This window comes from Mangifera indica, unplaced genomic scaffold (assembly GCF_011075055.1).
Source record: "Mangifera indica cultivar Alphonso unplaced genomic scaffold, CATAS_Mindica_2.1 Un_0008, whole genome shotgun sequence".
NCBI classification, from domain to species: domain Eukaryota; kingdom Viridiplantae; phylum Streptophyta; class Magnoliopsida; order Sapindales; family Anacardiaceae; genus Mangifera; species Mangifera indica.
This window is the reverse complement of record NW_025401100.1, coordinates 37,421-53,172: the sequence shown is the minus strand read 5'-3', so window position 1 is coordinate 53,172 and position 15,752 is coordinate 37,421. Positions and strand designations below refer to the sequence as shown.

Here is a 15,752-nt window from a genome sequence, read left to right as displayed (position 1 = left end):
CACAATTTGTGTACACAGATGAGGTGTTATCATGTGATTAGATATTTCTTTATTATATGGTGACACATATTTTAAAATCACCTAATTACATGATGACACATCACTGTGTATATGAATTGTGTACCAAAAATGGATACACATAGCATTGCTCCAGTATCTGTTGTAAACATTATAACATCAATCAATACAAAATTTCAATCTCGTGTTGTTCTGTTTGATGTTATGTTTTAATTGATGAAATTCTTTCAATTTTACCCTTTTTATCTCTTGAATCTTAATAAAATTAAGAATTGAGATAATATATTAATTTTAAACTTTGAGCGGGACAATGTTAATTACTCTTATAATAAATAATATATAAAGCACTCAATTTGTATTGAAAGTTTCTAACTTATCCTACTATTACATTGTCATTTATATGGTAATTGTGCATTTTACAGTTTCATTTCTATTAATAGAGTTACAATCTGGATATAAAAATGTTTCTGCATAAAATCTTGAGTGGGAGAATGTTAATTACTCTTACAATAATATATAGAGCACTCAATTTTGTATTGAAAACTTCTAACTTGTCCTACCCTACCTTATATTGTCATTTATTTGGAATTTTTAATTTTTTAGATCAAGGTTAGAAACTTTGTTATTTATAATGAAATTTTAACCATTTTGTCAATAGGTTTTATAGCCACTAATATTTTTCCTTTTTACCAACAACCATTAGACCTAATAAAATGGATAGAATACTTGTATTATTTATGGGTATCCATTTAAAAAATAGATATGAATATTAAGTTTTTAGACCCGTATTTGTTTAAATTCGTATCCATTTGAACCACATAATTTAATGAGTTGGGTATACCCATAGGTAACCCAGTTTTTTACTTATCTTATTACTTTACTACAGTAACATCCATAAAATTTTCCATTTGTCATGCTCTTCTTCTTTTGAATCTTTTATCGGTTGACTCCAAAATCAAGATTTTAAAGTCACAAAAATGTGCCGCCTTTATTTGGATTCTCAAATCAAAAGCAAACATTAAAAAATCATATTGAACAAAGAAACTATACCTTGGTGTGAAGCATGACAACACAAATGATACCAGTGTTAACCATGGTGGTTCTTAGATTAACAAGGGTTTCTTGATTGTATCCATGAGAGAAGTTCAAACGAGCAACATTCATGCCAGTTCTCAATAGCTTTTCCACCATTGGAACCGATCTTGAAGCCGATCCCAAAGTGCAAACGATATTAGTCTTGGGCTTCATGTAAAGTGGGTTACTGTCCATTTTTAATAAAAAAAGGCAAGGACCCAGATGGAAGTTTTGACGGAGTTATAAAGGGAATACAAGAAGAGGGTGGCTTGGCTTTGGTACGCTGGAATAATTTAATAAATAAAAGGCCAAAGGACTATTTCCCACCCAAGGTATGATATTTTCTCAAGTTTCTTTTTTTTTAACTTTGAAAATCTCAAATACTCATCTATGAGCAATTAAATTTAAAGAAATCTTAACCCCTTAAAGTTTTATCTCTTTTTTCTCTCCTAAACTTTAAAAACTAAAAGTTTTCCCTTAACCTAAATTTTAAAAAATGACAGTTTTCTCCTAGGGCTTAGTTTCTAAATCTCTGGTGTCATCTTTGATGTCATTGTCAGTTGTCTCTCCCTCCTGAAGCTTTCTCTCCCTCGACGGTCTCTCTTTACCTATTTGGACACCCAATTGGCATCAAATGAGTCGTGGAAGACGAAGACGAAGTTGTCGTCTTCGTCTTTCTTGACAAAGCTCTTTGTTTTCAACTATTCATTTGACATTGATCGAGTGTCCAAATAGATAGAGAGAGATCATTGGAGAAAGAAAAAGTTTCGAGAGAGAGAGACTATCGGCAATAGAGTCGGAGATTTGGAAACTAAAAACCTTAGGGGGAAATTATCATTTTTTAAAATTTCGATTGGGAAAAAACTTTTAGTTTCTAAAATTTAGGGGAGGAAAAAAATATTATATTTTAATTTATTTTTATTATTATAGATAAAATAGAGATTTTATCTCTACTATCATTAATTTTAATCATTCATGAGTAGGTACTGTGAATTCACTCGTATCCGTTGAGTTAGGTATGGATTTTGAAAATAACTATCCGTATACAGTGACACTTTTTACCCGAACCCGTTGTATCTGAAACTACCCATCTATTTATAAGGTTTTACAACCACCGCACCAATATGGTTTTTGGTGCCTATATTCTCTTTTTTATGAGACCCCTTAGAGATTTTTCTTTTCAATCCCTGGTTTGGATTAATTTTCATTTCTTCTTTGGGCGCATACTGGGTTCAGACGTGTCAACATAAGCCCATTCCCGTCTATCACAGGAACTCTTAAACCCTAAAACTCAGCATTACAGGATCCTCGTGTTGAAGGGACGGCTGCCTTGTTTCGGTCCCAATCTTGACAACCACCTAGTTTCAGTCTGAATCTTTCCATTTCACTATCACAGGTAACTTTTGTTTCTTTTTACTCTGTATTATTGATTTGCTAACAGCTGCTAAAACCTCTTCAAAACCCCACATAATGAAAACCCTAATATCACTTTACTTGAAGAACTCTCTGCACCTACGGAAACCACCGATTGCATATTCAGTTTCTTTCCGTTTCTTCTCTACTTCGTCGTCTAGCTCAAAATCTAAAATTTCCTTGGCTGATTACTTAATCAATCAGCATAGTTTCTCTTCTGAAGCAGCCTTAAAAGCCTCCTCCCTCCAAACTCACCTAACGAATACTGAAAATTCGGATTCCCTGCTGTCATTTCTCAAAGAAAGTGGTTTCCCCAATTCCCATATTGAGATAATGGTTGGAAAAGCACCTCAGATCCTCTCTCTCAATCTTGCCCATAATATTAAGCCCAAGATTAAGATTTTTCTAGACTTGGGATTTTCATCAACGGACATTGTTCAAATATTAACGGCTGATCCCTGGGTTTTGACAAGAAGTGTGGATAATACAATTCTACCATCAATTTCTGCGTTGAAGAGTGTTTTAGGATCCAATGCTGCTTCTGTTAAGCTTTTAAAGAGATGTGGGTGGTTTCTGAAATCTAATTTGGAGAAGACCATGATACCTAACATAGAAATTTTGAAGAGTTGTGGAATTGCCAATTCGCAGATTGCTAGATACATTTATAGTTTCCCTAGATTTTTACTTCAAAAGCCTGAGAGCATTAGGTATTTTGTGAAAAGAGTTGATGAAATTGGATCTGATAGGAAATCTAAGATGTATCTTCCTGCTATTCGAGTAATAAGTTCGATGAACAGGGAGCTTTGGGATCGAAAGCTGAATCTTTTCAAGAGATTGGGATACAGTGATGATCATATTCTTTCAATATTCAGGAGCACACCTCAAGTATTTTCTGTATCTGAGAAGAAGATTGAGGAGATAACAAAATTACTGCTTCAAAGAGGGAATGTGGGTATTTCACTTATTGCTAACAACCCTGTACTCCTTCTATGCAGTGTGGAGCACAGATTAAAACCTCGGCTAGAAGTTTTCGACTTACTGGCAAGTAAGAGTTTAATTCAGAAGGAAACCAGTTTGGTTACCATTATAATGTTATCTGAAACAAGGTTCATACAGAGATATGTGCTTCCTTATTCTAATGAACTTGGAAAACATATTCATTTTTGGTTACAAGTTCTTAAAAAATGAAATTGTAATGTAGATTTAAATTTGATCTTTGGATATATGAGGGCTGATTGATTTGAAGTTATAATTTTGCTCCAGTGAAAATCTGGTGTTAAAAGTAAGGATAAAGTTTCATTTTCTTTTTTTACTTGTTTTTTGTTGATTGAGCCTATAGTTAATGCATCCAAGTATAATAAATTGGGAATTGTGGTCCTGATATTCAATGTCTGCACTTACAGCCACCAAATTTTGTTATATCTATGAATCTAAAGAACATTTAATGGAAATTCTTTCTAAAGTACTGTGAAAGCACTGAAACTTTGTTCAAAGTATTGTGTACTCTGGCTTAGATGTTCTTTTCAACTGCTGTAAACTCCAGCTTAAATGTTCTGAACGAAGAAAAATGTTCGCAGAAAAGATGTTTCAAACTGATACAAGAGAATAGATTTATCCAATATAATTTGTACCTCAATTTGAAAATGTCCGCTGGTGGCTTTCTTGTCTCTATATATAAAATAGTTGATACTTTGACATGTAAAAATTTTGCCAGCCACACAATGCTTTTGCATTCAAGATTCTAGATAATATGTCCCCAAGGTTTTGAGACCAAGTATATATTTAGATCACCCATAAAGTATAAGAAATGTGCTGAAGCAGCTCTTATTTAAAAAGATAAAAAGAAAATAAATAAGTAGATAATTTCATTTTTGTTGTGTAGATTGTGAAAAACGATCATTTTTTTTTTGGATGGAGTTGCATTGTTTTCGAAATTTGTTTCTTAATTGTGTTTTCCATGTGCAGATCTCCCAAGAATTGATTTCACAATATACATTCGTAAAACGTTTTAGTGTGTGTAGAATAAAGGGACCATCTTCTTCTATCATTCTATCTCCAGTGTGTATGCCAGACTCTTGGCTCACTTTTCATACAATGTAAATGTAACATTTAATTATCTTTGAAACAAGTTAATCTTCCAATTGGGATATTGAAATGTAGCATTTAGGGTGCAGTTAAGTAATCAATGAATGGCTTTTACCTGCATGGATGTCATCTACCCTGCTAAACCTTACTGGCATTGGAGATCCTGGATAATGGTTTTCCAGGGTGCATAGAATTGGCTGTCAGATGATATCTCTGCTGTAAATCTCAATGATGATGAAATTTTCCAGGGCCAAGAACTATTGTTAAGACGAGATTGAAAAAAGTAACAGAAGATGGCAATCCTTGTTACAGGAATTTATGATATTGAACCAAGATTATATACATACAATCCAACTGTAGTTACAAATTACTAAAACAAAAGGAAAACCCAACAAAACTAAACTCCTCCAACATCAAAACGAGTTCATTTCTAACATATAACTCCTACTCTTAAGCAATTCCTGCGCAGCTTCTCTATGAATCCCATCACCAAACGCCGCCAGTGCTAGTTCACTGTCATCAACGTCATCTTTCCCCTCACTCGGCCTAACCACCACAAGCGTGGCGCCCTCCACCCAAACGCCGCCCTTGAGCATCAGCTTTGGTTCGTGTCTCATCCGCATTTTCACACTCGGCACCACCGTCCGACTCCTCTCACATTCCCCTTCCCTAACATGCTCCCCCCCTAACCTACACTCTCTCATCCCTTGTTTATCCATCACCACTGTACCCTCGCCTTCTCTATCAGTTAGGACTAACCTCTCCATCTCTTCATGCTCTCTAACCACCTCTTCCAGCATAAAGTGCCTGGCTGAAGCCGCGATTAACGCGCTTATTGTCCACATCACTCTGGTCTTTAATCCTCCAGCAATGTCCATCTCACCTCCTTCTCCTGGAGTTTCGCTAGTTGCTGCCGTTGAAACCGACTTAAACCCGATTATCACGCAACTCTTTAAGCTTCTACCGAACTCCGCCCTCCATTTCACAGATAAGCCTTTATCTGAAGTTAGATCACCCGCGGGCAACTCTATCCTAAGACTCCTGACTCGATCGAACTTCGTTAAAATTTGGGCGGGTGAGTTCTGGACCAGCGTTCCGGTCGGGTTGTGGGGTTTGATTGAGGTGGTTAAGAGGTCATGGAGAGATTTGAAGAAGATTTTAAGGAAGGTGACGAAGAGTGAATCGGAGTCAGAGTCGGGCGAGATGACTCGGTCGACTGTTAATGTGAGTGATTCAGTCTGCGGGACGAGTGCGTTGAAACGTTTAGAGACGGCAAGGCAGCGGATCAGGGACTTGACGTCGGCGACCGAGTTGAAGATCAGAAGGATGAGGGAGTCCGGAAGCTCATCAAAGCCGTTCATTTTGGCGTCGTCGATCATTTAGATCTTTGCGTTTGTGAACGCCAGAACCCTACGTGTCTGTGCCTTTTAATTGCAAACTAATTTGGATTTGGATTTGGATTTGACCGTTGAAATGGGAAGAGTGCCGGCTGTGGAATCGATACAACGGTGAACTTAAATATATAAAGATTCATTAGGGGTTAACTTAAAATCACAGGCTGTTGTCTTGGGTTTGGTGACAGGCCACTTTATCAACGTCCAATCTGAGTAGGTTAGTTTGGCTGTTATCTACATATAGCTGTGAAATTAGGTTGATGCAAGCGGGGCAGTGGAGTTAGGTTTAATAATTAAGCCTACTCCATTATACAGATAGAATATAAATATACTCGTGCAAATTTTCATCAGATTTATTTGCATGCATATAAAAGGCCATGGCTCATGCGGGGAATTGTTTACTTAAAAAATTAATACATGTTTTTAAAAATATCAGCATGGCAAATTTTGCATAATTATATGTCTAAAATTATTTTATTTTTAATTTAAAATTATATAATTATCTAATAATATATTATTTATATATATAAATTATATAAAAAATATATATATATGTATAATTTTATTAAAATAATTTTTCATTGGCTAAATACATAAATTACATGCCTTCTCTATTATCCTCTCACACTTTTTTTTGTTTCTTCCTCTGCCTCTCTCTCTTCTTCTGCCTCAACCCTCTTTTTCATCTTCAATTCACCATTTCAAATATAAACCAAATAAAACCCTTCATTTACTTTTGCTATTTTTCTACTCTTATCGGTCACCACTAAATTAGCCTCATCCGTAAACTATCACGAAGATTGATTTCAAGTTAGTCCTTGAAACAACCATATTAATTGAGTTTTTGTGTTCAATCAAACATGAATTCACGTAAGATAAACACGAAAGGTAAATAATATAAGAGTAACACAATATGTCAATACACTTAATATAGAAACTATGCTTACACTTGGGAATGTTAATAACTCATGCAAGATTAGAGATATCAATGGGCCATGTTAGACTGATCTCAAGAATCTAACTTTTCTGGTGAAGAACAAAAAAGATGAGATTTAAGAATTAGTGTAAAAATCAAAAACTATTTTTGAAAGTTGTTTATAAAGTTTACTGGGTAATTTGATAACCTCTCAATTATAAACCTTAATAACAATCCACCGGGGCTACTGGTGGTCTGACCAAGACATTGAAACAACCAATCATCACATTGTTTTTACTTAGACATTAGATCAACTAAAGCATTACTGTCCAATCCAGACAAATTATCATTAGGGAAAATTACTATTTTTCACCCAAGTTTTAATACAAAAATAGATAGATATTTGTAGAGTTTTAAAAATCTAAATACTCACTCATAATAAATTTTTCTTTTAAAAATCTCAGTTAGGGTTAGGGAGAAAGTCATTATTTATTAAAAAAATTTTAAAAATTAAAATTTATCACATTTTACTCCTTAAATTTAAAAATCTCACAATTCCTCCCACCTAAAGTTTTTAACCATCTTCGATGACGATGACATCTGAAAACGCAATAAGAGAGTCAAAGTCATCTTCAATAGAGTTTCTTTGTCTCCTTTAATGAGACGAAAAGATATTTTCTCTTTATTGACAGAGATGAATTCTCTTCATTGACGAAAGTGAAGAGATAATGTCTTTTTGTCTCATTGATGGAGACAAAAGAATTCTATCAAAGGTGACTCTAACTCTCCCGTTGTGTTTTTAGAGGTCGTCGTCGTTACAAATAGTCGTCAGTAAGGGGAGAAAGAAACTTTAAGGATTTGAGAGTTAAATAATTACTTTTCAAAACTTGAAAACTTTGGATGAAAAAAAAATTATGAGATTTTTAAATATAAAGAGTAAAATGTGCTAAAATTTTAATTTTTTAAATTTTTTAATAAAAGACGATTTTATCTTTAATTTTAATAAAAAATTTTAATAAAAAATTTATTATAAATGAGTATTTAAGTTTTTAAAATATCATAAATATGTATTTAATTTTAAATTAAAACTTGGATAGGAAATAGTATTTTGGCCTTATCATTATTCATGTATTAATTACCAACTTTAATTTTGTATTATTGAATAGAACAGTTGCAGAAACAGCCATAAGTCATGGATGGTTATGAGATTGGGCGGGCAGGAGTGGAAATGACAGAGTCAAATACCAACCCAGCCCAACCCAACTGAGATGTGTGTGTGTATATATATATTTTAGGGGTTGTGTTGTTGCGTCCCAAGCTGACAGATTCCCATTTTAGCAGCAGTTTAAATGGGCTTGGCGTACGTGGAGCCCATGAATATTTTCGATAAACAAAGACGAGGCAAATATCTGGCTCACGAATGAATCTCAACTGTCAGTCAGTCAATTTACGTCACATTATTGCATAAACTTTATGGAGGTCCATTTATGACTTGGCCACTTGATTATAATTCCACAAGAAAACAAAATGATAATGGAAGAAACTAGGATTTGATCTAAATGGCATGTTACTGAAGCACAACAATACAAGAATGTCATTTCATTTCGGATGGTGATAGAGAACAACTTGTCATCATGGTGCACTTTCGCTCAATGAAAAAGACATAGATTTCCCAATTTACTTTAAAGTTGGTTGTGAGATCAAATTTCTCTCGAACTCATGGAGGTTTTGACGAATAGATAATGGGTAAATATATAACGACAAACTATATACACTGTATGCATAGACCAACCATATTATCTTTATCTATATACTAGTTTATGATACAATGTGAACAAAAAATATTCTGTCTGAAAAAGGATAAAAATAACTTTAGTAATTATAATTATTTCTTATGATCTCCTCAACATTTGACGATAGTTTTTTATTATTATGAGATCATATTCTATTAAAACTCTTTTCGCGATTGGAAAATAATCACTTTATACTAAATGAAAAACATACGATTCTCTATATTCAATTATATAATTACACTTGTAAACTTACCTTTTAATTAACATATAAATAAATAATTATACAAAGTCTTAAGGATAATGGTTTTAATATTTTATTATTACTCTACCAAATTGTGAACTCAAACAATCAAAAATATACCCATAGATGTAGGCTTCAAAAGAGTAGGTTGAATCATATTAAAAATGACATTTTATTGATTGCAATCTTATGATTTACAATTTTTCTCAACAACCTAGCATCGAATTATACTCATGATTCAATGGACTTCTCAGTACAATTTTTAACACCAACAATTCGATGCTAAAAATAGAGTCGCTGTATAGTTCTTGGTCTGTCCATCAAAAGCAACCAGGCTTTTGACAATCTTCTGTAAAGCTCTTTTTCTCTATGACCTATGGAAGAAGAACTAAAAGAACTATAAGTGATACCAAGTGAATGATAAATTTAATCCCAGCCACAATGTCACTCCTCCTCCAAGACCGGGGCCACTGGATCTTGCCTCTGGAAAACAATTTGCTTTAATAGTTGGAATTTATCACACCTAACGAACATTTGTAATTAAAGGATGCCAATGGTGGTAATGTCATCACCATTTTGATCCAGCATTTGGATATTGCTGCCCCATCAACAAAAGTGGGGACCCGTTTTCCTCAAGATCAATAGTTGTCATGAGGTCCCAAGGTTCTTGCATGACCAGTCCAGGTTTCTGCCAATAGAGACACAGGCAGGCAGGGTGCCCTGGGCTAAGGGTGTTTTTCCCTTCTCTAACGTGCAAAAAAATACTTACACAATAAAATTAACAATCCTCGTCACTACACTAATGTAGAATGTGTAGATTCTAACTCATGTAACAACAGTGTTGTTTGATGACATGCAACCCCTAATTCACACCATGACAGAACTAACCAATGACACGTAAAGCATACTCATTGTCTAGACAATGTGATTTATGTAACTCATATCATGACAACGTCAACCAATGATATACAAAGCATAACTTATATCATAATAATGTCAATTAACATTAAGGTGTCAACCCACGACTTATAAATGTTAACTCAGGTCACAAGACATCGAGCCTTGCGTCTCCTTGCCGGGCCACAATCTACTTGTTGCCACTACAAGACAACTCAAGAAGTGTCTTTGATAGATTACGTTACCTCTGTTACCAAATCCAAGGGCAAGATCTTTGCAACCTCTTAAATGTCCCACGGGTCTCTTTAAAGAAAGTGGTCAAGATAAACTCAGCAGATATCCAACTACATGGGCTAAAACTATCCCTTGACAGACTAACCATCTAGAAGGATGAGCCAAAAATTAAAGTCATAGAATTCCTATTTACCCTCTTCGAACGCCATGATCCACTAACAAATGGCTTCAAGGCACCATCAATTATTGCATTCAATGGAACTGGTGATCTACATGATCACTTAGATGCTTTCAATAAACTTTTGGAGCTCTACCAATATGTGCATTGGGATTCAGTAATGGCTGAAGCTGAACATGAGTTCCATACTCTATTACTTGAATAACAGATTACACATGGCAACAGTGGTAACCAGTAGAGAAAAAAAAAGAAAGAAAGAAAGAAAGGAACCTTTGCAGAGTCAATCTCAATATAAATAAAACAAAATAAGTGGCAACATAGGGTCCCTGGTCCTGCCTCGTTAGTTTGACAAGTAGAAAATATTCTATGCACAGCTGATTAGGATTAGTCATCATCATCAATATTTAAAACGACCGCTTTCTCTTAGTTAAAGGATTAAAAGCTGAAAACCTGGTGCATACATTAATAATATTTTATAATACTGCTGGGAAAAAAATGGAGGTTCATTTGGTTACTGCAGTCATCTGTCAGAGAGTTATCCTCCAATAATGGTGCAAGTGCGTGCGAACGAAGAAACAAATCCATATTTTTTTACAGAAAAACGAGACAGCTAATAAATTTGCTCCCTGTAACAATGTCATCGCCTTGATCACATGGGAATCAATTATATGCCATTGTTGAGAACAGCCCAACATTGACCAGACTTTGGTACGAAATTATGATTCTTTATTTGAAAATGAACCACTCTGCCGAGCAGCGCTCAACCCTCTATGCCGGGACCATTAACCAGTAGCTTAGATTGACACGTTTACAAGAAACCATTATTGGTGAGTATCTTCATGGCAAAAACAGTTTGCAAGGAGCATCTCTGTAGAGCAAAAACATATGGAAACTAGATCTATATATGTTTAAATATTAATATAAGCCTGCATGAGCTCAAAAGTACTGTTCCAGGTCATGGGTTGAAGCTGTAAACACAGAGTGCAAAGATATAATAATGGAGCAAGATCATTTCATATTCTTGGGAGCGGGAGCCAGGGTTCAACAAAAGCTAATTGTATATTGCTTTAGAGAACCTACTTTATAGAAGATCTAACAAGGTTAATATTTGATGAAGATTTGATTAGCGAATAAAAGCTGTTTACTTTATTAATTAATAATATTAAGTAGTGTGGTCACTTAGTGAGGTTAGTAGTATAGTTGGTTGTTATGGGGAAGTGATCCCCTTTTCCACCAATAATTAAAGGTTTATAGTGGTTAAATTAATAGAGATTAGGGCAACAATGATGGGTTGAATCTAGTGGCATATTTCTTTACACGTATGAAAGAAGGAGATCATCAGGGTGTTTCATGGCTTGGAAGCATGTTGGGTGTCCTCAGTAGAAAAAATCCATGTGTCTTCTTCAAATCAGGCACTTTCAGTGGATTCCAACTCTTCTTCAACCATTGGAAACCCTTCCTGGTAGTGGGTTTCTCTTTCACCACCTAACTCTCTGAAAATAACCATTAATTTAAGTTTTTTCATCCATTTAAATACAGCTTTTAGATTCCTTTAATCTTTTGAGGTGGGCTCTCTAAAATCTAAGTGCCCAATGGTTTAGGTCTATTTTTCTGTTTTGTAAGCAATGGCTTTGGTGTCAATATCATTTTCAACTTTTATCACTTCTTCCCCTTCTTTATTTGTATACAAACTTCTAGCTGTCTTAACTTAATATAAATATTTGATTTAGAAAACTGTGTATTCATATGAACATTGTCCCATCCCATCGATCAAGGCTGCCTAATCTCTCTATTAATCACTCTGCTAAAAATAAAGCATCATTTAACTACTAGTTGCTTAATTTATTCTCTGAGAAAAAGCCGCAGATGCATGTATAAACATGTGTTCTTCTGTGGGTCATAATGAATGAAGCACTTTGGTTAGGGGAGTTTACACTTCCTTATTAGATTCATAACACGTTAATCTGCTACAAAGTGCTGTTTTCAGAGATAATTAGGCGAATTCCATGATATGACTTTCTTATTTGTTGAAGTATTGACAAGTTTTATTTGCCATGCAAATATATTTCTTTTTTTTTTTTTGTATGTAACGGTGAATTCCACTTGAGTTAAACCATCAAATTGGGCTGAAACCCACAATCATTAATTTAAGTAAGTCAAGAGTTTGATTTTAATATATTATCAGAGAAGACTTAAACTTATACTCTCTTATACATAATGCTTTTTCTTTTGCTCTTCATGCTACTTCTTCAGGTTATATTTCATATGGGGCTGAATTTGAAGCAAGCTTGCTCGAATGAACCCAAACTCGAGTCTGACATATACGAATTCAAACAAAAATATATTTGAAAACAATCATGAGCCCAAACTCGAGCTTGACATAAACGAACCTGAGTTCAAACTAAAATATATTTAAAAAAAATTTTAAACTACACTGCATGAATCACAAGTGAACTAAATTCGAACGAACGAGATTGGCAAGCTTACCCTAAGTTCGGCTTGTCTACACGAATAGAAGCCAAACATGAACTTCTAATCTATGAAGAGAGTCAAACATGGGTTGAGTTAAACCGAATCGAGCTAAACTCTCTTGCAAACCAACTTCATTCTATTCGAGTTTGGTTCAATTCAAATTCAATCTTAATTTCATGTTATCTCGTATATAAATTCATAACACATATAACATCATCATCAGGGTTAAAATTTCAGACCTATCAAATTGATAACGAAAGACTAATATGATATCCGTGGTTTGTGTTGTCAACTATGAACTTAGAAGCACCGGAAGTTGATACATACAAATACATAGAAGCATTTAATAAAGAGCCAAGCTGGCTGACTTTCCAGGGCATCTCTACGATGCTGTGCATTAAATAATGCAACGGTGGCTCGTGTGGACACAACCGAGTTCAAAGATTCACACTTCAATTTCATCACCGGATTCCTCGCAGTATTAAAAAACATCAAACATGTTTCAAGATGGTGAGAACCTCTTTTTTTTTTTTTGTTAATTTCCGATAAAAGTAAAATAAAAAGAATGTACAACTTCTAAGAGAGAAGAAGCGAACAAACGCTTCCAAATTTCGGGATTTTTTTTTCACATTTGCCATTTTAAAATTTCCGAACAAGAAAAATTAATACAATAATCCACCCTTAAAACCAATTTCGGTTGGTGGGATTGATCAATTTCTTAATCTTTACAAACATATTACTGTTGGCGTAGAGAGAAGCGCTTCCAATCTACCAAACGCCGCAAAAATGCATTCACCTGTAAAATCAGTAGTAGAATATTAGCCTAACTTGCATCCTGGAAAATAACTAAGAAAACACCGAATCAACAAGGAAAAATAATCTACCTCGGATGGTTCTTGGAGAGAATAGGAAGCATTTGTATCCTTGGGAACTTTAGAAACAAGAATCCCAAAGCCCTGTCCTCTATCGCGCAAAACCTACAATAATGGGTAGGTTAGAAAAAGGGTGAATAAAATTAAGAATATTTAATCTGTTTAGAAGAAAATTTGATACCTTGAAGGCATCCTCATCAGTTCGATCATCGCCAATGTAAACTGGTACAACATCTTTAGAATTGGCATATCCTGAAGAACCCCAATTAACCAACAATATTAATTACGAAAACTCCAATGAAGATAACAATATTAATTAAAGCAAGGAACATATGCCCACCTAATGCCTCTAGCAAGAACTCAAGGGCTCTGCCTTTGTCCCATTTTATTGTTGGGCGGATCTCCAGCACCTGTTGGAACCAATGAAGAGTTAATCAGATTACTTTATTATTTTTTTTGTCTGGTGGAAAATCATGATCAATAGCCTACCTTTCTTCCTTGAGTTAGTTTCAGCTTTGGATACTCATTAAGAACTAATCTAACATCCTCAACTAATGCACCCCAGCTCTGTTAAACAAACAAAGCAAATATTAGCCTAAAAAATGTGTAAAAATTGTTACCAGATATGTGGGTTTGATTTGTACCTTTTCATCAACACAGCGAAAGTGTACGGAGAGACAAAACTTGTTGTTTTCAACCTTAGCCCCTGGAATTGATTTTGTTTTTTCTAACAGGGTTTTGTAAACCTGAATGTGGAAAAAGATGATACAAAATTACATAAATCTCCCATGCATGCATACTGCTCTCTCTTACCATTTTCAACAGGTTGGTAGAAGAAAACAAACCTCGTCAATCATGGGGAGGAATTCGCTGGCCGGTTGAAAGAGAACTCCTTGATTACCCTGGGAGTTCAAAATAAGAAAAAAACCATTCAAAATAATGAACAAAAACGAAAGTCTTTTACATCAAGTGTACAAGTTTAGCTTTGATCATTCACACACCTTCTTGTATTTACGACTTTTGGATGGCCCCTCGATGTCCATGCCATGGCTTCCTGCGTAGTAAAGCTCTGCTAATTTTACAAAGCTGAAAACCTGCAAATTTGCGGTGTTGAAACAACGTTAGATTAACATAATACAATCGAAAATCAGGAGAAGAAAATTTAATGAGGACTTGTGAATGGTGATGAAAAAAATGTACCTTATCTCGGCATCTCCCGGTCACTATAGCTGTGGGAAAATATCTGGCGACGTCCCTTACAGCTTCTCGCATCTGTATTTCAAGGACTTTTCAGTATTTATAATTGACAGAATAAAAATGAAAGTATCAGAGAGAGAGAGAGAGAGGGAGAGGTGAAAACAGAACAAACCTCGTTGGTCATGAAAGCTCGATCCGGGTCTTCAACAATAGGTGCCAGGGTACCGTCGTAGTCAAGAAACATGACTAATTTCTTCCCTTTGGAAGCATTCACAATCTCCTCAAACTTGCTTAAAGCTGATGGATGATGAGCCTATTACGAAGAACAAAAAACAAAGTTCAGCAATGTTCGAGAAATCCGCCAATATGTGTGTGTGTGTGTGTGTGTGTATAGTAATAAGAAGTACAAGAGATCAGTCATATGTACGTACAATCCAAGAAGTTTGCTCTTCAGTTTCGGTTACAGAAGCAGTGGACTTGGCACGAGTAGGAGAAGAGTCTCTCATAGAGTCGACCCAAGCATTGAGTTTGGTACCTCCTTCATCATCAAGTTTTTTCAAGAGCTTCTTTCGAGATATGGTGATGTAGCCAGCAGGCGATGGCTGTGAGAATAGAGCAGAGTTGGACAAGGTGAGTGTAATCTTGACCCCAATAGTTGGCTTGGATTCAGAAAGCATCACATTTTGATTAGTCATGTTTTCTAAACAAGAAAACAGAGTATTGAGCAAAAACAGAGAAACAGAAAGAAGAAGAAGAAGAAGAAGAAGAAAGATTTGTTTTGAGCAGGTGAGGTGAGGGGAGGAGAGAAAGAAGGGAGGTTTTAAGTGTTAAAAAAGTTGAAAATCAGTCGCGCACTAAACACAAAGCTAACGAGTGACAACTGGGGAGGTGGCTGGTCAATTTATAAACTTTCTTTCACGGCACTAACGGACGAAACAACCCGTTTTCTGGGCTACCGGTACTTTTCC

General features: G+C 35.1%; 3 protein-coding genes across 3 annotated transcripts; 1 reads left to right on the top strand and 2 right to left on the bottom strand.

The window, feature by feature from the left end:
• Nucleotides 1–2,494: 2,494 nt before the first annotated feature.
• LOC123205498 lies at nucleotides 2,495–4,648 on the top strand. Its single transcript, XM_044622457.1, has 2 exons — nucleotides 2,495–3,550; nucleotides 4,471–4,648. The coding sequence occupies exons 1-2, from the start codon at nucleotides 2,563–2,565 to the stop codon at nucleotides 4,515–4,517; spliced, it is 1,035 nt and encodes a 344-aa protein (XP_044478392.1). The 5' UTR covers nucleotides 2,495–2,562; the 3' UTR covers nucleotides 4,518–4,648.
• A 216-nt stretch (nucleotides 4,649–4,864) lies between these two features.
• On the bottom strand, nucleotides 4,865–6,096 carry LOC123205499 (F-box protein AUF2-like). The gene has a single exon (XM_044622459.1). The coding sequence runs from the start codon at nucleotides 5,967–5,969 to the stop codon at nucleotides 5,004–5,006; it is 966 nt and encodes a 321-aa protein (XP_044478394.1). The 5' UTR covers nucleotides 5,970–6,096; the 3' UTR covers nucleotides 4,865–5,003.
• A 7,117-nt stretch (nucleotides 6,097–13,213) lies between these two features.
• Nucleotides 13,214–15,752, bottom strand: LOC123205519 (probable trehalose-phosphate phosphatase D). The gene is made up of 11 exons (XM_044622488.1): nucleotides 15,216–15,752; nucleotides 14,957–15,097; nucleotides 14,788–14,859; nucleotides 14,589–14,681; nucleotides 14,433–14,489; nucleotides 14,232–14,333; nucleotides 14,077–14,154; nucleotides 13,928–13,997; nucleotides 13,769–13,839; nucleotides 13,600–13,692; nucleotides 13,214–13,511 (listed from the first exon to the last, which is right to left on the bottom strand). Exons 1-11 carry the CDS (start codon nucleotides 15,477–15,479, stop codon nucleotides 13,452–13,454), a joined length of 1,101 nt encoding a protein of 366 aa, XP_044478423.1. The 5' UTR covers nucleotides 15,480–15,752; the 3' UTR covers nucleotides 13,214–13,451.